This window comes from Ursus maritimus, unplaced genomic scaffold (assembly GCF_017311325.1).
Source record: "Ursus maritimus isolate PB19 unplaced genomic scaffold, ASM1731132v1 scaffold_4, whole genome shotgun sequence".
NCBI classification, from domain to species: domain Eukaryota; kingdom Metazoa; phylum Chordata; class Mammalia; order Carnivora; family Ursidae; genus Ursus; species Ursus maritimus.
Genome location: NW_024426552.1, coordinates 3581363 through 3604908, shown reverse-complemented (window position 1 = coordinate 3604908; position 23546 = coordinate 3581363). Strand labels below are relative to the sequence as shown.

Below are 23546 nucleotides of genomic sequence, written 5' to 3'. Positions count from 1 at the left end.
AGAATATGGCCCTGCTGCTGTGGGCAGGGGACTGAGCCCCTTCGGAAGTCTAGAGGAGGAGAGCGAGATGCATTCATTTATTCACCAGATAGTTACGGGCCATCTGCCATGAGCCAGGCGTCTAGACTCCGAGCAGATGGCAGAGGGGACAGAGCGTTCACCTGTGGTCTCAGGTGATGACAAATGCTCGGAAGAGATGAGGCTGGGAGAGGCTTCGAGAGTGGTCAGACAGGGTGGAAGGGGAAGACTTCTAGAAAGAAATGGTATTTTAGTGGAGACCTCAGTGATGGGATAAAGTAGGTCTTATGAGCTAAGAGTGGAGATTGTTCCAAGCACAGGACCGTCAACTCCAAAGGCCTGGAGAAGATGAGCTAGGGGTGCTTGAGGAACCCCAAGAAAACCCATGTGCTTGGAGATCGGCAGATCGTGGAAAGCCTGGGCCATTGGAAGAACTCTGGTTTGGTTTCCATGTGATAAAAAGCTACAAAGAGCTGAGCAGGGCAGAGTCAAATCTATGCATGCGTACAAAGTGTGGGGACAGAAGTGAATTCACAGAACGCCAGCAGGAAGCTACTGAAAACCTGGGCCCCCATGGCAGTGACTTGGACCTGGATGCTGGTGGTGCAAATGGAGAGCAAAAGCTGGACTTGGGACTGGTTTTAAAGATTGAGTCGGCAGAATTTGCCAATGGCAACAATAGCCAGAGAGATATATTCAGCCAATCGTGGTTTAACTCAGTTTTGTTTTCCTGCCTCCCAGCACCTGCCTACACACCTCTCGGTGTTTTTGGATTTAAGACCAAGAATCCTGCAAGCTCATACACCCTTCCTTTACATCTTTCCTGACTCCTCTGTCTAGTCCTGGAACACACGTTTGCCCTCAAAGACAGGGAGAGGAAACTTAGAACTTAACTCTTTCTTTGTTTTCACCTGAGTGCTGTAGGTGGCGCCCCTTTGGCGTACCGCTCTCAGAGGACGGTCTAGAATGTATTCTCATGGCACCTGGCGCAGTGGTGAGTGTGTGATGAGGCCCCAGGCACACGGATGAGCTGATCATAACTAAAAACATAACATAGACAACACTGAGCAGACATGTAGAGAACCAGAAGCAATCATGGATTCACATATGTCATATTAACACATTAACATGTTAACATCTTGGGATGTGTGTCAAATGAGGTCAGTTTGCCAGGGTAGCGCAGGGAGATGGCCCACGATGATGGCTGAACTGCTTCCACCGTACAGCAGCCTCTCAGAAAGCCTCCCTACACATTGATTCCATCAAACTCAAAACAAAACTTTAAGGAAATAGAAATCAGCGTACCCAGGGCTGGCGTTCACCACGGTGATGTCTTATTTTTTTTTACAATAATTTTTTATTATGTTATGTTAGTCACCATACAGTACATCCCTAGTTTTTGATGTAAAGCTCGATGATTCATTAGTTGCGTATAACACCCAGCGCACCATGCAATACGTGCCCTCCTTACTACCCATCACCAGCCTTTCCCTCCCCCACACCCCTCCCCTCTGCAGCCCTCAGTTTGTTTCCCAGAGTCCACAGTCTCTTATGCTTCATTCCCCCTTCTGTTTGTCTTGCATGGTCTTGGTTTGGAGGTATGAGAAGGAGAGGGGACCCCCTGAGGGGTCCTCTAGGAGCTGTGAAGTCTTCGTAACCATTTGCACACAGCTTGAGCTCCAAGAATTGCCTCAGTCTCCACCTCTTTTTTTTTTTTTTTTGAGAGAGAGAGAGAGCATGAGTGGGATGAGGGGCATGGGGTGAAGCGGGCTGTCTGCTGAGCAGGGACCCCAATGTGGGGCTCAATCCCAGGACTCTGGGACCATGACCTGAGCTGAAGGCAGACGCTTAACCAACCGAGCCCCCCAGGAACCCCACAGTCTCCGTCTGGATGCCTTTAGTGAGAGAAGGAGGCTTTGGGAGTCAGCCACAGGAAAAAGTGTCAGTCAAGAAGCTTGTCTTTTCACTGTTGGTCTTGGAAGATAATTTACAAGCTAAGGAAAAGGGATGAGGCTAGATTGGGCATTTCCTGGCTTACACAAATAAGATTTTTTTTTAAAAAAGAGAAAATTATATTTTAATATATTATAAGCACAATTGCTCAGAAAGTGGTTTGCTACTGAGAAAAGAAAAATGTATTTGAGTAGTGGCTATATTTCAGACCCAAAACCTACTTTTTTGTCTTCTGGTCACAAGCTTTTTCTACTTTGAGGCTTTCAAATTTGAGCTATTTAACTGATTTGATGATGAAATTATTTCATCTTTTCAATTCCGCAAAGATAAAAGATATTTAAAAACATAACTTACATTTAAAGATGAAATAATGAAAGATTTTCCTCTGAAATGGAGAACGACACAGGGAGACGCAATATATACATATATATACCATGATGTTCAACATCTGGAGTCCAAGCCAGTGCAATCAAAGAAGAAGAGGAAAAGAAGAGGAAGAAAAAGGAGAAAGAAGGAAGAATAAAGAAGAGGAGGGGGAGAAAAAAAGAAGAGAAGAAAAGGAAAAAAAGAAAAAAAAGGAAAGAAAAAAGAAAAATTTTAAAAGGAAAGAGTATGTACTGGTAAGAAAGAAAGAAATATATTAGTCATAGACACAATTCCTTTTGTACACAGAATATTTTTTAAATTCCAGAGATTAGCCTTTGGAATTAATAAGTAAGTCAAACAAGACATTCGGATATAAGTTCAATGTAAAATAATGTGAAATCAATAGTATTTTGAATCACCAGCAACAAAGAGTATGAATAAGAAATTAAAAAAAAATAATTTACAGTGACATCAAAAATGATCAAATACTTAATAATCTAATACTGCAAGACCTCTACACAGAAAATTATGCAACAAAATCTGGTAACTTTGTGCCAGGAAATTTAGCAACTTAGATAAATTGTTCACGTTCCTTGAAAAACAACTTAATGAAACCAACAGAAGAAAAATACTCCTGTATCTGTTAAATAAATTAGTTCCATAATGTAAAACTTTCTGAGAAAATTCTAGGCCCAGATGACTTTACTGAAACATCTTTTCAAACATTTAAGAAAGAAGTTGTACCAATCTTATAAAAACTCAGAGAATCGGAAAAGAGGAAATATTTCCCAACTCGTTTATGAGGCCAGAATAACACTGACACTTAGGGTGACCCACTGTCCTCGTTTGCCAGGGCCTGAGGGGGGGTTCCTAGAATGGGAACTTCTAGTGTTGTGACCAGGAAGTCTCAGGAATATCAGAATGAGTTCTATGGACACCAAAACCTGAGAAGAAAGAAAACAACAGGCCAAGCTAATTCACCATCACAGATGCAAAAAATTCTAAACAAAGTATTAACAAATTGATTAATACACACAAAGGATAACATATCACGATCAAAGCTTTATCTTAGAAACACAAGGTTGATTTAACATTCGAAGGTCAATTGGTATGACCTACCTCAGTCACTGAATGAAAAAGGAAAACAATATGATCACCTCAATAGATGCAGAAAAAGCTTTTGATAAACTTTGTATCTGTTAATGAATTTTTTAAAAACACCTCAGTGAATGAGGAATGAAAAAAATTTCTTTAATATGATAAAGGGTACTTATGCTAAACTTTTACTCAACATGGCACTGGAGGTCTTTGTCACAACGATATGGCACAGAGAGGAAATAAAGTTTAAAAATATTGGAAAGGAAGGGGAAAGTGGCATTATTTGAAGATGACATAATTATGTACATAAAAAGTCAAAAAGAATCTACAAAATGTTAGAATTAATAAGTGATCTCGGCCAGATTGTTGGATGTGATGTCAATATGTAAGAATCAGGGGCGCCTGGGTGGCGCAGTCGTTAAGCATCTGCCTTTGGCCCAGGGCGTGATCCCAGGGTCCTGGGATCGAGCCCCACATCAGGCTCCTCCGCTATGAGCCTGCTTCTTCCTCTCCCACTCCCCCTGCTTGTGTTCCCTCTCTTGCTGGCTGTCTCTCTCCATCAAATAAATAAGTAAAAAATCTTTATTTATATATATATATCAATTGTATTTCTATATACTGGCAAAGAATGGAAATAGAAATTATTTTTAAACTATAGCAGCACATAGAAATAAACGTAATGACAGATGTACAAGACACTGAAACTACAAAGCACTACTAAGAGAAAGTAAATAGAGAGATACACCATGTTCATGGAGTGGAAGCCTCAATATTGTTAAAACTGACCTACAGATTCAACATAATCCGCCACAAAATCCCAGCAGGCCAATTTTTGTTGAAAATTAGCATACTGTTTTTATTGTTCTTAGTATCCCTTCCCTTTCCCTTCTAAAAATAAATTTTATTGGGGTTTGGGGCGCCTGGGTGGCACAGCGGTTAAGCGTCTGCCTTCGGCTCAGGGCGTGATCCCGGCGTTATGGGATCGAGCCCCACATCAGGCTCCTCCCCTGGGAGCCTGCTTCTTCCTCTCCCACTCCCCCTGCTTGTGTTCCCTCTCTCGCTGGCTGTCTCTCTCTGTCAAATAAATAAATAAAATCTTTTAAAAAATAAATAAATAAAAAATAAATTTTATTGGGGTTTAATTTACACACTTTTGAAATGCACACAATCTGAGTGTTCGGTTCAGACAGTCTTGAAGACCTACACACCCTTATCAGGATATAGAACGTTTCCATCACCCCCAAAACTCCCTCACACACTAGCCTTGGGCAACCTCTTACCTGTTTCCTGTCTCTATAGTTTAGTAGTACCTTGTTTTAGAATTTCATTTAAATAGAACCATGCAGTATGAATGATCTTGAGTCTGGCTTCTTTTAATCAAAATAACGGTGTTTGGGATTCATCCACGCCATCTCAGGGGACAGCACCGTGTCGCTGCTATTGATGGAGTGCTACTCATTGATCGAATGTACCGGAACTTCCGTATGTATTCACTGTTGATGGGCTTTGGATTCTTCCTGGTTTGGGTCTCCTGTGAATAAAGCCATCGTGGACATTCGTGGACAAGTCTTCGAGTGGTCACACATTTTCACTTCTCCTTGGTAGATAGCTAAGAGTAAGTGTGTCACATAGCAAATGTGTGGAACTGTATGCAAACCCGTCCAAGCCATTGTCCCAAACAGTTCTACAATGAAGAGTTCCAATTGTTGCACAGCCTTGTCAAAATTCAGTATTGTCAATCTTGCCAACGTTCGCTGTTCCCGTAGCGTGTTGGACCTCTGGCACCCAAACCCCACGGGGAAACAGGGCCGGCGGAGGCTGTACCCCGGCACCCCACAAGGAGAATTCTGAAAAACCAACATCTCATGCAAACAGGATATTAGCTTTTGTCAGAAAGATCAAAAGGGCTTGAGGTTTTTCTTCACACTCTCAGGCAGCCGTGCCTGTCTGCGTCTCTCTGGCTTTATCTATTCATTTCTGTCCACAGGCAGGAAGAGATGGCAGCGGGGGAGACTCAGCTCTACGCCAAGGTCTCCAACAAGCACAAGGGCCGCAGCACCCCCTCGCTCCTGGACCCCCTCCTGGGAATGGGCTTCCCGGCACACACCGCGTGAGTACCGTCCCCCGCCGCAGGCCCCTGGGTGTGTGTCCCAGGCCCCCCAACCCTCCTGGCCCCTGCCGCACAACTGCAGGCAGCTCAGAGCACTTACTTCCTGCCGAAGGGGTGCACCTTGCAGGGCGGGAGATACTGTCTCAGAATAAGGCCCTTTCCTGCTTTTTATAAATGACATGGTCTTTGCCCTTTAAAGACAAACTCTGCTGGCGGGCGGGCTGGTAGAGGGACCCTAAAATCTGTAAAAATTGGGAGCCACGTGTTACAGGGACGTGCCCATTTTTCAGGGTTTGCTGCTAGAGGGACCCCGAAATTTGTAAAAATTGGGAGCCATGTGTTGTTGGGACGTCTCCATTTTTCAGGGTTTGCAAGAGCTTGGGCCTGGTTGTACACTCTCTACAATTCAGTGACTGAGATGACACTAGAAGGTATTTCAAATTCTCACTGAAGGGAGCTATCACGAGAACCACCAACAAGAACGTATTTCTAAATGGTGCAGGGAAACCATTCATCCGTAGGGAAGATCTCATCAATGTCTGATCATTGAAAGAGATGGTTAGGAAAGTGTTAGCACAGCGTGGACTCGATCCTGCTTACCCAAGGAAAAGGTCCCCATACGGAAACTTTTAACCTTAAGAGCCACCCTGTCAGAGAGAGAAGTCCCTAAAGCAATGAGCTATGCTAGGACATGGGGTACTAATTTTTCACAGGTTTATTCACGATGGGAAAATGCATCAGAAGCCCCTTTAAGGGGCACCTGGTGGCTCCTTCGGTTAAGTGTCTGCCTTCAGCTCAGGTCATGATCCTGGGGTCCTGGGATCGAGTCCCACATCAGGTTCTCTGGTCCATGAGGGGAGGCCTGCTTCCCCCTCTCCCTCTGCCGTTCCCCCTGCTTGTGCTCTCTCTGTCTCTGTCTCTCTCTCTCTCTGTGTCAAATGAATAAATAAAATATTAAAAAAAAAAAGTCCCTTTAAGTAACTGGATTGTGGAGGGGACCAAAGTTTCCTTAAACATTGTAACAAATCCCTGAGCAAATTGGCCAAAATCACTTGGAAGCTACACCCTTTTCTCTTCTAACCCAAATCAGAACTCTGTCGCCTTTATGTTGATAATAAACCAGGGATCTTGGAAATAAGCCGTGGAACCCTGTGCCAGACCCCGACCTGGGCACCTTCCCTCGGGCCAGCCAGGGGCATTGAGGCCAGGGAGCACAGGCAGCTGTGGGGTGGGATGGCACTCTTGGCCCCTCTCAAGCCCGTCCTTTATTATACCACTGAAGCTGGAGGGGGCCTCATGCTCTGAACTCCTTGTAGTTGAAACTGAGGTCATTCCGGTCAGTATTCACAACAGCAGCACGGGGCAGCACCATCACATCCAGCAATCTCCGGGCAGAATTCCTGAGCGAGTTACCTTAGCCGTATTCCGTCCTGTTCAGTTTGGTCCCATTCAGTTAAATTAATTCGGTGTCTATACGTCCTGGGTTATAACGATGAGTATGACACCGTTGGGCCTCAGGGACCTTGCAGGCTGGTAGAGGAGGTGAACAGACCCAAGTCTGGTGCCTGAACATGTGGTTGGGAAACAGGATGGGATGCACGTCCTCCCCACTCGGAGGTTTGGGCAAGTTTTCCTGGAGGACGGACCCTCGAGCCAAACTTGGAAGAATCCGTGCCACATTTCTAAGCGTGTGTTGGCACACGGCTGCACTTTGGCAGGGAGGCACGTGTGCAAGGCAGGGATTCGGCCCTTCACAGCCAACCTCCGGATCTAAGAGTGGGTTCACCTGGCTTTGGTGCAGGGTGTGGGGGCTGGCCGAGAAGGCGAGATTGTGGGCATGGTTGGAACCCGTGCCCAGGACTGGAGGCGGGAGCCCCTGAGCAGGGGAGGTGTGAGCGGGTCTGCATTTTCAGAATCCACAGTGATGCCACACGGAGATGGAGGCCTGGGCAGGGCAAGGCATCCAGCGGCAAATCTAGTCCAGGCCCGTGTGGGGGCCTCCCCAAACGTCCTATGGGGTGCAGTGCTACCCCTGCCTCTCCCCTGCTTCCTCAGAGAATGGAAGGCAGATCTCTGAATGCTTCTCTCGTCCTGCTTTCCTGTAGGCTGAAGGCATTGGCAGCCACTGGAAGAAAGACAGTGGAAGAGGCGTCCAATTGGTGAGTAGGGCTGTCTCTGCAGTTGTGCTGAGTACTTGGCTTTGAGAGCTCTGCAGCGCGGACAGGGGAAGTGCCCCACACACGCCGGGCAGCTGGGGACATGGTCCCTGCCTGTCCACCCAGCGCCGAAGGAAAGGAGAAAAGAACCCTCATTTAAAATGGCAAACAGAGGAGAGAGATGGAACTTTGAACAAGCCTTTCTTCACTTAAAAATCTGAGTTATCCAAATGTGACTCTCATAGAAGAAAGAAATCCACATGATTTGTTGAGTAGATAGGGAAGATAAAAAGCAGAGGTCCCACTCTCTCAGGCTACCTCTGCTGGGGAGAGTTTCCTCCTGCTCCCGGATGCCCCTCAAGGCATCAAGGGCCAGGCGGTGGGGGCCCGGGGGAGGAACTCAGGGTTCCAGGAGGCTCTGCCAGCCATCAGCTGGGCACGCCGCAAGCCGCCCACCGCTGCAGGCCTGGGTTTTCTGCTCTGGGATCACCCCGCCCTCCAGCACCCAGTCCCGCCTGAGTGCGCCATGACGCTGTCATTCTGCCCCTAGGCGGGAAGTCCCCTCATGCCCTGCTCTGGAAAACAGCAGCGAAAATCGAGCAATAAAAACCGGGTCTTAGCCAGCTGGGGTGCCCTCCCAGAGCAGGGTGGCAAGCACCAACAGCGGGTCTGTGAGTTTCCAGCATGTCCTCACAGGGAACCCCTTTCTTCCCCAAAAACTCTAGGCCAAGGGCAAACTATGTAACCCCTCTACCAGACAAAGGGAAACACCCAGAATCCTCTGGGCTAAGCTCTAAAGTCAGTTGCCAAATGTGAATTTCAAACGAAACCCACTGCCTTGAGGGCCATGGTGACTTCCTGCGAGTTACAATTCAGCCAAGCAGAACACCAGTCCCACTGAGGCTTGGGGAGACCGTGGGGTCCCCTAGGCTCACCCGCAGGGGGCCGACCTTAGTTAACCAGGGAAGTGCCAGTTAAGATGTCACTGAAAAAGAAAGGAGCTTCAGGTGTCCACGCGGGTGAGCGGAGGGGGGGATCTGTCCCTGTCCTGGCTGCGGTCGGGCTGTGTCAATGCCGCCACCCACCACGGACTTCCACGTCCAGGTCCGTGTCTTGGAAACTTGCAAAGCGCCCAAGGACATGTACAAAGATCTTGATTACCGTGCTATGCCGTTGTTCGCAAAGAAACCGATGGACGTGTCCGGCGGTGGGATGGATGAGTGAAATATCACACAGGCGTGACAAGCATGCACAGCCCTTGGAAGGGTCACCCTGACACGCCTGACCGGATGCATTCGCATCCACATGGATAAATTACAAAAGGACGGCGTGGACTACAAACAGTGCCACCTGCAGAATGTTTTAAACAGTCACTTACAATTGAAATAAAACACTAGTGCATGTTATCTGCGGGTATGTTACGTTTCTGGAAGAAAAAGCAAGCAGTGAAGGATACATTTGCACCAGAACGCAGGGGCAGAGCGCCCTCTGTTGGTGTTTCACTCTTCCGGAGACCCCACCTGTGCATGGCTGCGGTCTCCCCCGGGGGCTGCACCCTGCCCACTGAACTCCGTATTCCATCTCGGACACGTGTCTGCATCGCTAGAAATTCTTCAAAACCATGACTCCTGATGAATACGTGATAGATGAACTTACTGACACTTATCTCGTCTTCGTGTCTTTCCTGTTAACAAATAACCCTGCCATAAGATACCTCACGCGTGCCGTGTTACTTGCTTTCTCCTTTGGAGAAATTTCTGGAAGTAGAATTGTCAGTTCAGCTGGGACGGGTATTTGAAGGCTCTTGGTGCGTGCTGACAACTTGCTTTCATACAGAAGTTGCACACGACCCAATGCAGCTTCGACACAGCGGAGCACGGCCTGCTTCCTTTCAAAAACAGTGTTAATTTGACAGGTGAGAAAATGATGCCTTGTGGTTCTTAGTTCTTGTTTCTGTCATCAGTGAGAAAGGACTTGAATTTGGGGTTGCATAGCATTTCTCCCGGTCCTTAAAATAACCTTCTGATACAAAAAAAAATATAGAATAGCCACCCAGATTTTGTCTAGCTTTTTTTTTCTTTTGGTAGTTTTGACTTTTGCACTCAATTTGAAGTCGGACAGAATGAAATGTGCATGTTTTCTACAGATTTTCTGGCCCCCAAAGATTGTTTGAAGACCAGGCCACCTTCTCTCCCTGTCTTGGTATTTGGCCTGGGACTCAGACGAACGTGGTGGGGACCCGGAGCTGCTCCGTGGCCACACAGGCCCCGGGCGCGCTGAGCCTCACCGAGGGGGCTGGCGGTGGGTTTGTGCGGCGTGGACAACGCTGGTCGCAGCGTGGCGGTGCTTCTGCGTGGCTGCCCTCCCCACACTGGGAAAGTGTCCTGACGTTGTGGCGCCCGGTGAAAGCGGTCTGTTCTCTTGCAGGCTGCGCTGTCATCGCGATGACCCTTCTCTGGATGACCCCATCCCCCAGGAGTATGCCCTTTTCCTCTGCCCCACGGGCTCCCTGCTGGAAAGACTGCAGGAGTTCTGGAGAGAGAGCAAGCGTCAGTGCACCAGGAACCGAGCCCACGAGGTCTTCCCTCACATCACGCTCTGCGACTTCTTCACGGTGAGTCGGCCCCACGTGCCTCAGTGTTCATTAACACGCCACTGGGGCAGATCCCCGTGACGTCTAAGTGCGGCTGGATGTCACCGAGGGCAGCCACGTGACCTAGTTCCACGGGGTGGCCCACAACTGTGGCACTAGCCGGCCTCTTCATGTGAGACACCCTTCACTTTTGTCCTCATCAGGACGACTCCTACGCGTTTCTCAGAGCCCCGCTCACTCACCCCTCCCTTTGTTAGGTCTTCCCCGCTCCCCAGGCAGGAGGGGCTGCCGCCCTTTGTGCTCCCACCGTCGTGCTGTTGGTGTCCCTAGTGGCACCGTCCACGTGCTGTGACAATGCGTCCAGTGCACCCTGCGTCCCTTACGAGACTGAATCCCTCAGGAGGAGGTAGCTGCCTCACTCCTCTTCGTGCCCCAAGACTAGCACAGCGCCTCGGAAATGTGTGATGCATGAACTGAAGGGTCGCTGCTGGCCCGTCACAAAGGTCACAAATGCAGGACTTTTCGCTGCTCCAGGGCCCAGCCCTGATTGAGAAAATGGTCAAACAGGCAGCTTCACAGGGGTCCAGGGAAGGTGAGGAGGACCTGGACGTGCTCGGAAGAGAAGCAGCATGCATGAGAAGGAGGGAGGAGGGGAGGGGCAGGCAGCCACTTCCTCTGTGGCTCCCCACCAGAGGAACGTGCAGAGGACACACCCTGGCCGGCCCCCCCTCTGCTGTCAGCCAGCTCTAAGGGTTCCACCCATTTCAGGGTTCCCACCAGGGCTGGAGGAGCGCCCCATCCCCGGCTCCACAGCATGCATGGGTAAGGGGCTGCAAGCCTCTGCAGGGAACTATCCGAGCAGGTGTCCCAGGAGCCTGTGCTGTCGTCCCAGTTTGCCAGGGGCTGGGCGGAGGGGGTCCCAAGACACAGAACTTCCGGTGCTAAAACCAGGAAAAGTCCTGAGCAAACCGGGGTGAGTTGGTCCCCCTCCTTTCCAGCAACAGCGTTTGTGGCAGTCAGACTCCTTCCTGGCGTGTCCTCAGTGGCTCAGCAGGGAAAGGAAGGCAGCCAAACCCAGTGACGCAAGTAACCTCAGAAATGGGCACGCTTCCTCACGGCAGCCAGGGGGCCACCTGGCCTTCCAGCTCCTCTTCCCAACCCCCCGGAACTTGCACCCAGCACGCACATGTCCACACAGACAGGCAGACACACACACACCACGTGACACCCACAGACACAGACTTAGATACACACACGCACCCTTCCCTTCTCTTGTGTCAGCGGCGCCACCGGCCCCCAGCCCACGTCCAACCCTGCCTGGGCTGGCTGAGTGCCCTTTCTGGCAGAAGAGCGGCCGAGGGACTGAGTCTCTGCCTCTGATGCTATAAGAGGACAACGTCCAGCCTCCACACGCAGATGTCCCGCTGCAGCTGTTTGTAAGGACTCTGCTTCCGGACCACGTACCGGAGACCGAGAGAGACGGTGTGGACTGGACAGAGAGTCACTTACTCAACGTTCCACGCTCCATGCATCGTGCACTTTCCCCGGCCCCAGAGAGGCCGCAAAGATGAGATAGACGGACGATAGCATGAGCTGCTGGTCAGAAGGGGACATAAAAACGCATCTGAAAACCAAACTGCTGTTAGTTCCTCAGCCGATGAAGGGTGCTGTGGGAAATTTGGAGGGAGCCAGCTGCTGGGAAGAGCAGGGCTTGGGCTGATTTCCTGCTGGGCGTGGGGGGAGAGGGCGGGGCGGGGGAAGGGTCTAGGTTTCGCTGTGGTTTCTCAGTGGTCTTCCACATGGAGGAAGGTCTTTAAGCCCGGGAAGTGGCTTGGGCAGTGCTGAGCCCCAGAGCCAGGAGAGCGACATGCAAGTGGGGAAGTGCAGTGAGGGCGCCAACCAGTGCCGACAGCCCTGGCGCTCAGGCTGAGCGGTGTAGACAGCACTCCGCAGGGGATGAGCGGTGTAGACAGCACTGTGCAGGGGATGAGCGGTGTAGACAGCACTCCGCAGGGGATGAGCGGTGTAGACAGCACTCCGCAGGGGATGAGCGGTGTAGACAGCACTGTGCAGGGGATGAGCGGTGTAGACAGCACTGTGCAGGGGATGAGCGGTGTAGACAGCACTGTGCAGGGGATGAGCGGTGTAGACAGCACTCCGCAGGGGATGAGCGGTGTGGCAGCCTCCGCAGAGATGGCGGTGTGGTGCAGCACTCCGCAGGGGATGAGCGGTGTAGACAGCACTGTGCAGGGGATGAGCGGTGTAGACAGCACTCCGCAGGGGATGAGCGGTGTAGACAGCACTCTGCAGGTGATGAGCGGTGTAGACAGCACTCTGCAGGGGATGAGGAAGTACCTGCTGCCTTGGGGTGGAGGGTGGCATGGCAGGCGCGCAGCATCAGGCAGCGTGGTCAGACTGAACTGTGTGCAGTGAGCTGGGGGGCAGTGGGGAGACTGGGTCGGAGCCTGTGCGGGTTCACAAGAAGTGCAAGAGTGTTATTTGGGAGAAACACCTGTGAAGGACAAAGAAGGAAGGGGCCGGCAAGAGAGGGGAGGAGGGCCAGGCAACAGACTCAGCCCGCAGCGCTGCTCCGAGCAGGACCGCCGCGGGCTGACAGGGAGCCTGGGAGCCCAGACCACCTCCCAGGAAACCGCATCAGGGGCAGTGACTGGCTCGGTCACTGCGGGAGCATGGCCAGATGCCAGGGACTTAGGCCACGGTCCTCCTCACTGTGGGCTCTGAGCAGTGCCTGCCCGTGGCTGCCTTGGAGTCTAAGGGAAACCTCCAGAAGCCAAGTGGTGCAATGTCGACCACAACTGCAGGTTGAGTCGACATGACATGGAGGGACAGGGGGGAGCTAGGGTGACAAGGGACCTCCAGCCTACACATTTAAAGGATATTCTATTCTGAAAGGAAGTTTACTAGAAATCTCTGAGAAACTGAGGACAAATCCATAACCCCAAACACATGGACCAGATAGATTACATTCTAGCATCGTGACCAGAAACAGGCTCCATTGGCTGCGAGATTTTTACTAAAGAAGTTAACAGTTGCCCTTCTAACAAGAGGCGGGAAAGCACATCCTCTGTCTCCTCTCCCTTAGTGCGAAGACCACAAGGTGGAATGTCTATACGAGGCTCTAAAGAGAGCTGGGGACAGGATCCTGGGTTCCTTCCCCTCGGTCGTCCCTCTGGTTCTCCACTCTTCCATCAGCTATCTCGGCTTCTTCGTGAATGACAGCCCTGCAGACGTCATCCGAGAATTCGCCATGATGTTCGCTACGGAAGCCTCTGTCTTAGCAGGTAGGCAGCCCTGGCCAGTTGCACACGAAGGGTGCGGTTAAGAGGGAGTGACCGCTGTGTCTGGGCCATGCTTGCTCCTCGGGTGCAGTGGGTCAGCCGCAGGGAAGGGGAGCAGGCTGTTCCTGGCTGCCGCGGAAGCCAAACAGCTGGCTGGGCTGGGCACACACGCACCCTGGCCCAGGACGTTTCCATCCTCACCTCTCCCTTTTCAGCCAGCTCCTCTGACCTGGCCTTAGTCCGAGGCTGAACGGGTTAGCTGGAGCTAAATCTAATGAGCCAGGATGTCCTTTCAAAAGGAAAGCAGACTCCGAGAAGCAGCGGTCATCTGTTCTCTAAGTGGGAAAACCTTGGTTTGCATCGATGTGGTTTTTCAGAACACTCGGCACGTTCCAGCCGCCCGGGGAAACTGTCCCAGGAGGGAATGTGGAGTGGCCACGTGTAGATGGTGGGTTACACGCTGGGGCCCATGTTGGGGGACCGGGGGCTTCCCAGCCCCATGCCCACCTCGGGCGGATCCCCTCCTGGGGTCAGCACTGTGTGTAAAACCAAGTCCTAGTTGGGTTTTGCTAATGTTTTAGGGTGGAGCACAGTGTGTTCTTGTTGACCTCTTGGGGAAGGATTATCTGGACTCACTTTAAGAATCTGCAAACCTCCCTTTTCCCCGACACCTGCACTGGTCTGGAGACGGGCTCTGGCTGCGGAGCGTGGGAGGGACTCTGGACTCGACATCAGAAGACGAGAGCTCCTCCCGAGTCTCTAGGCCTTCATCAAGACTTATCTGCTCCAGGAGGCGCTCTGCTGTCTCTGCAAATTGGTGAGGGCTCTGGCCCTTTGAACAGCCTGTTTCTGCGGGGCTCCCCATCAGTCCTGGTCCTCGGAAGGTGCTCAGTGGTGTGACTCCAAGCACCCTGGCGGGGAGCCCCTCCCTGCCCTCCACAGGCGTCCAGAGGCCCCGTTCTCAGACACACGTGGACACAGATCTGGCCACATCAGGAGGTCACCGAAGCCTGGATTTCCACCTGGAGGCTGGCCTCTGGACTCCGGGGTCCTGTTTGCTGGATGATTACCCTGCGTCTTTGCAGACTGCTGTCCTTTATGTGAACAAGAGTCAAGAGGCGGCTCTTCAATCTCCTTGCCTCCAAAGAACGACGTGGCCTCACCCCGCCGTGCCCTGTCGGCCCCTCGCACGGAGCAGGCACCGCACCTCGCTTATGCCTCGCCGCCCCCCCCACATGGGCCATACGGGCCCCAATTTAAAAATGAAGAGACGAGGCCTGTGAGGAGTAGTGTACCTGCCCAAGGTCACTGTCATGGAGTGAAAGGGTCCCCTACAATTCCTGTCCACCCAGAACCTTAGAAAAGGACTTTATTTGGAAATAGGGCCTCTAAGATTTGATTAGTTAAGATGAGGCCAGACTGGAGTCGGGTGGGCCCTGCATCAGTGACCAATGTCCCTCTAAGGGAGGAGAGGACACCCAGAGACACAGGGGAGGAGGCCACTGGAGGAGGGAGGCAGCGATGTGGGGATGCGGCCACAAGATAAGGAGAGCCGGGAACCCGGGGAACCTGAAGCAGCAGGAAGGACCCTGCCCAGGGCTTCAGAGGGAGGGCAGCGCTGCCCACCCCTGGATTTCGGACTTCTGGCCTCCGTGAGAGCACACATTTCTGTTGCTTCAAGCCCCCCAGGCCGTGGCCATTTGTGACAACAGCCCCAGGAGAGCGACCAGGTCCCCTAAGCAGTGCTCGGAGCTGGAACGTGGGTCCAGCCCTGTCTCGTTTGCCCCACCTGGGTTCCTGCTGACCAGCACGTCTCTCGCCCTGCCCTTCCATGCCTGTGCCCGGGGCCTGGCCCCGAGTCGGGGGGAGGGGGCCCGTCAATTCAGTGAGTCCTGGGTCCCTCTCAGGGCAAGTGTGTCCCCCCCACCCGCCAGTGAAACGCCCCCACAGGCAGGGGCTGCGGAGAGCAGGCAAGACAAGGGCCCGGTTCAGAAGTCGTGTGCGGTTCGCTGATCACTCTGAGGACAAACGTGGGTCTTTCCCAGGCCATGCTGACTCATGTGGCAAGGCCATCCTCCCCCCCGTGCTGAAACACCTAAGGAAGGAATTTCCCCGCCACCCACACATGATCTCAATTTCGACTTCTCACCTTGACAGTTTCTTGTTTGCTGCTAACGTCTCATGTAGGGGATGGGGGCTGTCAGTGGGGCCGCCGGCTTGGGGTCCAGGAAGCGATCGCAACATCAGTGACATTTTCCAGGGGAGAACAGATCCCGTCTGCTGGTTCGGGTTGCCCATGGGAGAGGCGGCAGGTAACCAGTGTCTACTTAAAGACTCCCAGAGACATGAATGAAGATACTGGTTTCAATGCAGTCCCAGCAGAGGGTGGGCCCTGTCCCCGAGCTGCGGCTGTCAGAACGAAAGCTGACTCAGGCCGAGATGCTCCCGAGGTCACCCCCCCGAAGGGGCAGAGCACGTCTACCTGAAACCAAATCTGTGTGCTCCTGTCGGTCTCCGTCTCCCCAGAAGATACCTCCTTTGTGGGCCAGCTGAAAGCGGATCCTGGCCCACGTCAGGGCCCTGGAACAGGGACCAGGAGGGCTGGGGCCACTGGCTCAGAGGCCACCCAAAAAGACCAGGGGCTGGCCACCCGAGGGCTTCCTGCTTCACCAAAGGGAGCGAAATATTAGAGATCCTGTCATGTTTGACACGGTTGAGCTGCCTGTGGTGTTTTCTTCCTGAGACTCTGCCGCTGAGCGAAACCCCCTTGAGCTAGAGCACGGGGATGCGGGTCCGGGCTGCTGGGCAACGTGCAGGCCCCGGGGAATGAAGGAGAAGCTCTTCACTGCGTCCGCTTTAATCAACTGTTTGGGCAACTAGCTGGCAAATCCACAGGCTCTGAACACCCCCAACCCATATCTCTCCGCCTCCTCTTTCCTGCTCCTTGTAGAGCCTGCAGGTGGCACATCCTGGAGGGGGTCCTTGCCTTACAGAGACAGCCCCAGTACCCGGGGGGGAGTGGGCGGAGGCAGGAGGCGCTGTGCAGGAAGGCTTTGCAGCACCAGGCCTGGGTGCGTGGCCGTCCGGGTGCGTGGCCATCCTGGGTGCATGGCCGTCCCAGGTGCGTGGCCATCCTGGGTGCATGGCCATCCGGGTGCGTGGCCATCCTGGGTGCATGGCCGTCCCGGGTGAGTGGCCATCCTGGGAATGCAGTGCCAACAGTGTGGGTTAAAGCGCCCATCATCCTCGTGTTCCCCTGATGTCACAGACTGCACCGTGAAGCCTTGCACCAAGCAGCTGCATCTGACCCTGGCCCACAAGTTCTACCCCCACCACCAGAGGACGCTGGAGCAGCTGGCCAGAGCCATCCACCCAGGCCACGGCTGCCAGTGGACCGCAGCGCTCTACTCCCGGGACATGCGCTTCGTGCACTACCAGGTGAGCGAATCCGGGCGTGGGAGCCCCAGCCTGGGCAGTCCTCCCGGGCTGGATCCTCCCCCGGGAACAAAGGGTTGCCCACCCGGCAGAGCACTGACCCCCAGGAGCCCTCCTCTGGAGGTATTTCTGGAAAAGGAAGACTGTCTACTATTTTTTTTTAAATCATTTCCCCTTTGTGCAATTTGGAACTAGCATTCTTTTCTATATGAGTTGCAGACACACAAAAAAAATTGAAAAAACAATGGTAGCATTTCTGGCAATAAAAAAATGGACTATTGAAAAAATTTCCGAATATATTGTATTGCTTATAAATTTGTTTAAATGATGAGTTCAGTGAAACCTCATTGCAAGACTTCCTCCCTGTGAGTTGATGAGCTTAAATGGAAAGTATGCAGTGCTCCCTTTCAGACCCATTGAATCAGCATGAATGAATCCACCGTGTTCCATGTTGTATGAGAAGCTAGAAATAATCTCATGCCAAGGAAGGTGGATGTGAAAGTCTAATTATGTTCTAAGATCTTTCATATTGGAGATTAGTAAATAGTGATCGGAGATAGATAGATGATAGATAGATAGATAGATAGATGATAGACAGACACCAGAATTCATTTCCAAACCTTTCCCAAGAATTCTGTGCCATATTCTGGTAAATGCTACTATCTGTCATCAGACGAAGGCATTGGGCCCTTCAAGTCCTTGCTTGAGACAGGAGAACACTTGCCTCTCTTCCAGACCCTCAGGGCCCTCTTCCAGTACAAGCCTCAAAACGCAGACGAGCTGACACTAAGTCCCGGGGACCACATCTTCGTGGACCCCACTCAGCAGGAGGAAGCCAGCGAGGGCTGGGTGATTGGGATCTCCCAGCGGACGGGCTGCCGGGGCTTCTTACCTGAGAACTACACGGAGCAAGCCAGCGAGTCCGACACCTGGGTTAAGCACAGGTGAGTGCTGCCTCTGACAGCTGCCCAAACCTCTCTCCGAATTAGTGCCCAACAATGTCCCTCCGAAAACAGGGGTTGCCGTATTTGTATGCTTCTAGACCATTCCATCATTGGTAAAAAATGGCCTCCTCCGTGCTGACAACGTTATCCCTGCAGGTATACAGTTACTATCTTGGTGGATTCATGGTTTTCTGAGGATAATGTTCAGAAAATGTGAATTATTCTATTTGGCTTCTGAGATCATAATCCCAAAACGACTAAAAAGCCACCTCCTTATTATGGACGTAAGAGATCATACTCAGAGAGCCTCAGCTTGACTTGATTTCCCCTTCTGCTCAGTGTGCCAGCTGCGAAGTCCGAAGGTGCATGACTAGTTTTCTCTTGCTCCACAGCCGATGACCGTGAACTGCCCAGCTAAAGCAACACACGTTCATTATCTCCTAGTTTTCATGCTTCAGGAGTCCGGGCGAGACTCAGCTCGGGGCCTCCCAAGGCTGCGGTCAGGTTTGGCCCGGGGCTGGGGTCTCCTCTGAAGCTCAGGGTCCTCTCCTGAGCTCCCGTGGTGTTGGCAGAACTCATTTCCTAGAAGCCGTAGGCTCCCGGTGGCTTCTTCACGTTCAGCTGGAGAATCTCTTCACTTGAGCACTTCCAGCATCGTCTGGAGAGGCTGAGCTTGCTTGAAATCATCAGGTCTTGGCTCCTTTCGTTTAATTTTCCTCCCTCAATGAATGTCCTTCCTCACACGTGTTACTATCAGCAGCAAGAAGAAAATGGCCACGCCTTTAACACCGTGCTTCGAAATACTCTTAGCTACACGACCAACTTCACTGTTTATAGGTCCTGCTTTCCACCAGCAATTTTGCTGAACTTTTTGCCACTACATGGTAAGCATGTCCTTCCTCCAGTTGCCTGTAACGTGTTTCTGGCTCCTTCCTGATTCTCCCCAGCATCCAGATTACCACCAACCGTCTGTCCAAAGTAGTTTCTTTATCAAGTTTCTCAAAATTCTCCCCACTTCCACCCACTGCTCAGTCCCAGAGCTGCTCCTATATTTTAGGGATTTGTCCCGGCAGCACCCCACTCCTGATACCAAATTGAGGGTCAGTTAAGGTTTAGCCAGAGAAGCAGAACAGCAGAATAGTAATTTATATATATATAGAGAGAGAGAGAGAGAGAGAGAGAGTACATGTACAAATTTATATACATTATTGTGTATCTTGTATACATATATAATATAAATACATTTATAAAATATATATTTTATAGTAATATAAAAAATGATGTATTAATAATGTAATAGTATCTATGTCTTTTTATATTGTAATATATGTATAGGTTTCACACCACGTATATACATATGTATTTAAGGATTTATTACAAGGAAGTGCCGTGTGTGGCTGTTGGGGCCAGAAGGAGGGGGAGGGGAACACAACCACTGAAACCATGGTGATCGAAGTGCTTGTGTCCGTGTGACAATCGGGAAGGACGCCCCAGGCAGACGGGAGAGCAGTTGCAGACACAGCTGCTACTTGGATCTCTGAGGTCAGGGAAGCCCTAAGCCTTTTTTAAAGACCTTCCCACTGAGTAAGTCAGGCCCACACCAGATAATCTCCCTTTTCATTAACTTAAAGTCAGCGTACCAGGGACTTCAAGGGCATCTACGAAATCCCTGCAGAGCAGCACGCAGCTCAGCGTTTGATTGGACAACCGGAAAAAGGCGTGTGCATGCTTTCCAGCATGACCGAAACGGTCTGTTAAAGAGATCATGAAATTACAAAATAATGTATTGGTGAAATAAGTTAGGATACATCCATACAATGCAATACTTGCAGTGTTTAAAAATGGTCACGAGGAAGTAATTTATGTACTGATATGAAAAAATCCGAGACAGGCTGCAGAACACTGTGGCTAGTACAAAACTATCTGGGGGGAAGGGTAAAGTGAAACACAAGTGTCTGTACATGTATGTGTGGGATGTGTATTTATATGCACGCCTGTGCCTAAAAGTTCCCTGGAAAGGAGCATCTCTAGAAACTTCCAACAGTGGTGCCCGGGTTGGGGGAGGGGCTGGGAAAAGGAAGAGGACTTGGGAAGGAGACTTTGCTCTCTACCGCCCATGATTTGTAAATATTTGAACCATATATATGCATTACTTATTCAAAATATAAATTCACCCATTTTAAATTTAAAGAAAAGAATATGAGGACATCAAGTCAAAGAGAATAAACAGGAGAAGTCAGACAAATCCAGAGCTGGGGTTGCACACACCATGCATGCCGGGAGATCCCTGCCTTCCCATACCTGATGCAAAAAGGGACATGGTTTCCATGAAATGATCACAGCCATTCCAGGTGCGGTAGACCAGCCATCTGGGAGAAGCACCATTTTGTCAGGGTAGACATGGCTGGGGGTCCTGTAGGCTACCACAAAGTCACATTGGTGCCCCAAGGGACTGCAGAGCTGATCCAATACAGCCGCCTGTCCTGGAGAGCTGAGCACAGCTTGGATGACGTCGCACTTGTTAGGGAAGCACATGTTTCCCTTGAGAACCAACTCTGTCCGTCACCAGGTCCCATTAATGCTTTAAGGAAATCGGGAGATGCTTGTTACACCGCCAACTGACTGAGTTCCAGGAGGGGCGGGGTAGGTCTTCCACTCCCCGCTCAGGATGAGAGAGCTTCACTGCCACCAAGCAATTGGCAAACCCAGATGTTTCTAGAACGACACAGTGAAGGCTCTGTAGAAGACGAGTTTGTGGCTATGGTATTTTTTGCTTCACAATTAATCCGTCAACCACCTGTGACCAACATATCCATTGTAGCCTTTAAGCCTGACATTGCTGGGACTATTCTTCCTAAAGACAAGTTTCCCTTATGAATTAATAAATACCAAGAAAAATTGCAACAAAAAGAGAGAAAACTAAGTAGTAGGCTCCCCGGTGGGGTGTCTGGCCACATTTTGGAAGCACCCCCGTCTTCCCTGGGGGAGCAGCAAGACACCCTGACAAACTGCGAAGTGTGATTATGGGCCCTATGGCCGATAGCCAGCACTGCCATCAGACTCAGCTCTCCTGGCAGAGGCTTTTAGAACTGCCTAAAGTGTACTTTATTAAACACCTAGGGCTTTTTAAATTAGAAGACAATCCTTGAATGGCTGGACACACCACTAATCTGTTGAGTAGAGGGAATGTGGTCTGGTGGCACCGTCCAAAGACTAGCTTGCCGTGGGCAGACAGGTACATACCTCCGACTGCATGGGCTGCAGGACTGACATTCGGCATGTGCAACCCACTGGCCTTCCAGCGCCCAAGGACAGATGTGCACGTGCACCGGGAGCAGCCCCTCCCTGCCACAGGACACCTTTGAGTTTGCAGCTCTGCTGTTCTGCTCGGCCACTGAAGCGTCCACAGCCCATCAGCACAAAACCAAATCAACTTCGGCCTTTTTGCAATGGTTCCGGGAGTCTTTGGATTCACTGCACGACAAAATCTTACCCCCAAACCTGTCTGTGACCTTGAAGAAGATGAGAGGTGACCAGCGTGATACGATGAGGGAGTGCCTTCGTGAATCACAGTGACTCTCAACACTCCACGCAGAAGAACGTATGAGACATACTCTAGAACAAGGAGCGGAGAGGCGGTGAGCGTTACAGCTTAGAGAACAGTTTGTCTTCTGGCCAAGATGAGAAGGCTTTCAACACTGAAGCCATACCCGTCCAGTAATTTCCAAAACCACAGAGTGAGCTGGTGGCAAGTACCTCAGACGTAATAAAGGTGCCGTCATGGGCTGAATTCTGTCTGCCTCAGATTCCTATTTGAAGTCCTGGCCTCCAGCACCCCAGAATGTGACTGTAGAGATGGGGTCTCTACAGAGGAGATTAAGGAAGAATGAGGTCGCTAGAGTGGCCCCCATGCAATCTGACCCGTGTCCCTATGAGAGAAGATCAAGACACAGACACGCACAGAGGGAAACCACGTGAGGACATAGTGGGAGGACGGAGTCCACACACTCGGGAGAGAGGCCTCGGGAGAAGCCAGCCTTGCCCACTCCTGGATCTCAGAACTCAGACTCCAGGATGGGGACAATAAATGTTCTTTCAGCCGCCCAGTCTGGGGTGCCTTGTTATGGCTCCCCCAGGAATCTAATATGGGGATGTGGACCATACAGCCCCACCGACTGCAGCTATGCCCCTTTTAAAAGCCAGGGAGAATTTGAACCCATCTACTCCGTGGTGTAAGTTGACCATTAAGTAGTTCTCCCAAGAGAAAAGCAGAAATATTTAAATGTTAAGTGCTTTCCTTTCTCCTCTCATTGTAATATTGATTGTATTTCATTTGAAAGAAAAGCGAAGAAACAATTTGGTTTTCTCTCCAACTGTAGACCTCACAGATGCTATTTATAGATAAGGAGGCTCTGTTGCATGCGTGGGGAGGCTCGAGCAGGGCGTGGGCCCCCCCTCATCCTCAGGAAGAGGAAACCCACTGCCATTTCCTTTGACAATAGGAAACTGTAAATAGGGCCTCCTCTATGGGAGGAGGGAAATGTCAACGGTTTGGACATGGACTCCATTGTTCCCAGTCCACTTATGGCCAACAAAAGCCCATGCCTCTTGGGAGCTGGCCTCTGACAATGAGAGTATGTGAGCAAAGGAAGTCTACTTGAGCTGGATCCCGCCAATGGGAGTTTCCGGCACAGCACAGAAGGGGCAACAATCTGAAAAGAGAAGGTACAACTCGCAGACATTTTGAGAAGTGCCTTCACCAAATTGAAACACCACGCAGGCATGAACGGTCCGGGTCATGAGGTGGTGGCGGTGGCTGTGGAAGGCTGGTGGCCAGAGGCTGGGGTGCAGGGCAAACGCTCCCTGGTCAGGTCTCAGCATGGACACGTGGGGGTAGCGGTAGTTGTGGGAGAATCCAGGACATGAAGTGTCTGCGGAAGATATGCTAACATTCACACACGGGCTGAGGACGTAGAAACACACCACGTTCATGATTGAGGAAGATGAATCTTGAATGTATCGATTCCTTCTGGATTCATTGAACCTTCAGGTTTAATGAAATTCCAGGAAAAATCCCAATGGGATCATTCCCAATGGGAGTGGTTGAAAAGTGTATCTGGAAGAATAAACAGGAGAGGAACTGAGAAAAATTTGAAAAATAAACATAACGAGAGGAAATAGTTACCCTACAGATATTAAAAACCTGCTATTAACCGACGATATGGTCCTGGCTTGAGAGAAAGAGGAAAAGTAGATCCATGGAGTGGAACAGATACCAGAGCGGGAGGCCTGGCCTCCTCATACCTGCTGAGGCATCAGAAAGAGAGAAAAGGGTGTAAAATGAATGGCATTTTATATGGCCTCCCCTCACACATGGAACTCAAAGCCAAGAATTAAATGGAAACAGAAAATCATATAAAGTAGAAGGCACTCAAGTGAACTTATTTCTGATTTCTGGACTGAGGAGAGCTTTGGAAACATTGACGTGGCAGAAGGAGTCTTCATCAGACACTTGGCAATCAATCTTTAATAGTGACTATTAAATGCTTGGAATTTAAGGCTTCCGGGTGTTAA

General features: G+C 50.9%; 1 protein-coding gene across 2 annotated transcripts in view; it reads left to right on the top strand.

Annotated features, from left to right (window-relative positions):
* Positions 1–5366: 5366 nt before the first annotated feature.
* UBASH3A (ubiquitin associated and SH3 domain containing A) overlaps positions 5367–23546 on the top strand; it is a 38110-nt gene continuing 19930 nt past the window's right edge. The window contains exons 1-6 of one of the 2 annotated variants that reach the window (XM_008710198.2): positions 5367–5545; positions 7651–7704; positions 10129–10315; positions 13398–13596; positions 16862–17031; positions 17764–17972. In XM_008710198.2, coding sequence (XP_008708420.2) covers positions 5433–5545; positions 7651–7704; positions 10129–10315; positions 13398–13596; positions 16862–17031; positions 17764–17972 — 932 coding nt within the window. In that variant the 5' untranslated portion in view covers positions 5367–5432. The remainder of the gene's footprint in view (positions 5546–7650; positions 7705–10128; positions 10316–13397; positions 13597–16861; positions 17032–17763; positions 17973–23546) is intronic. The other variant, XM_008710197.2, reaches the window with a different exon arrangement.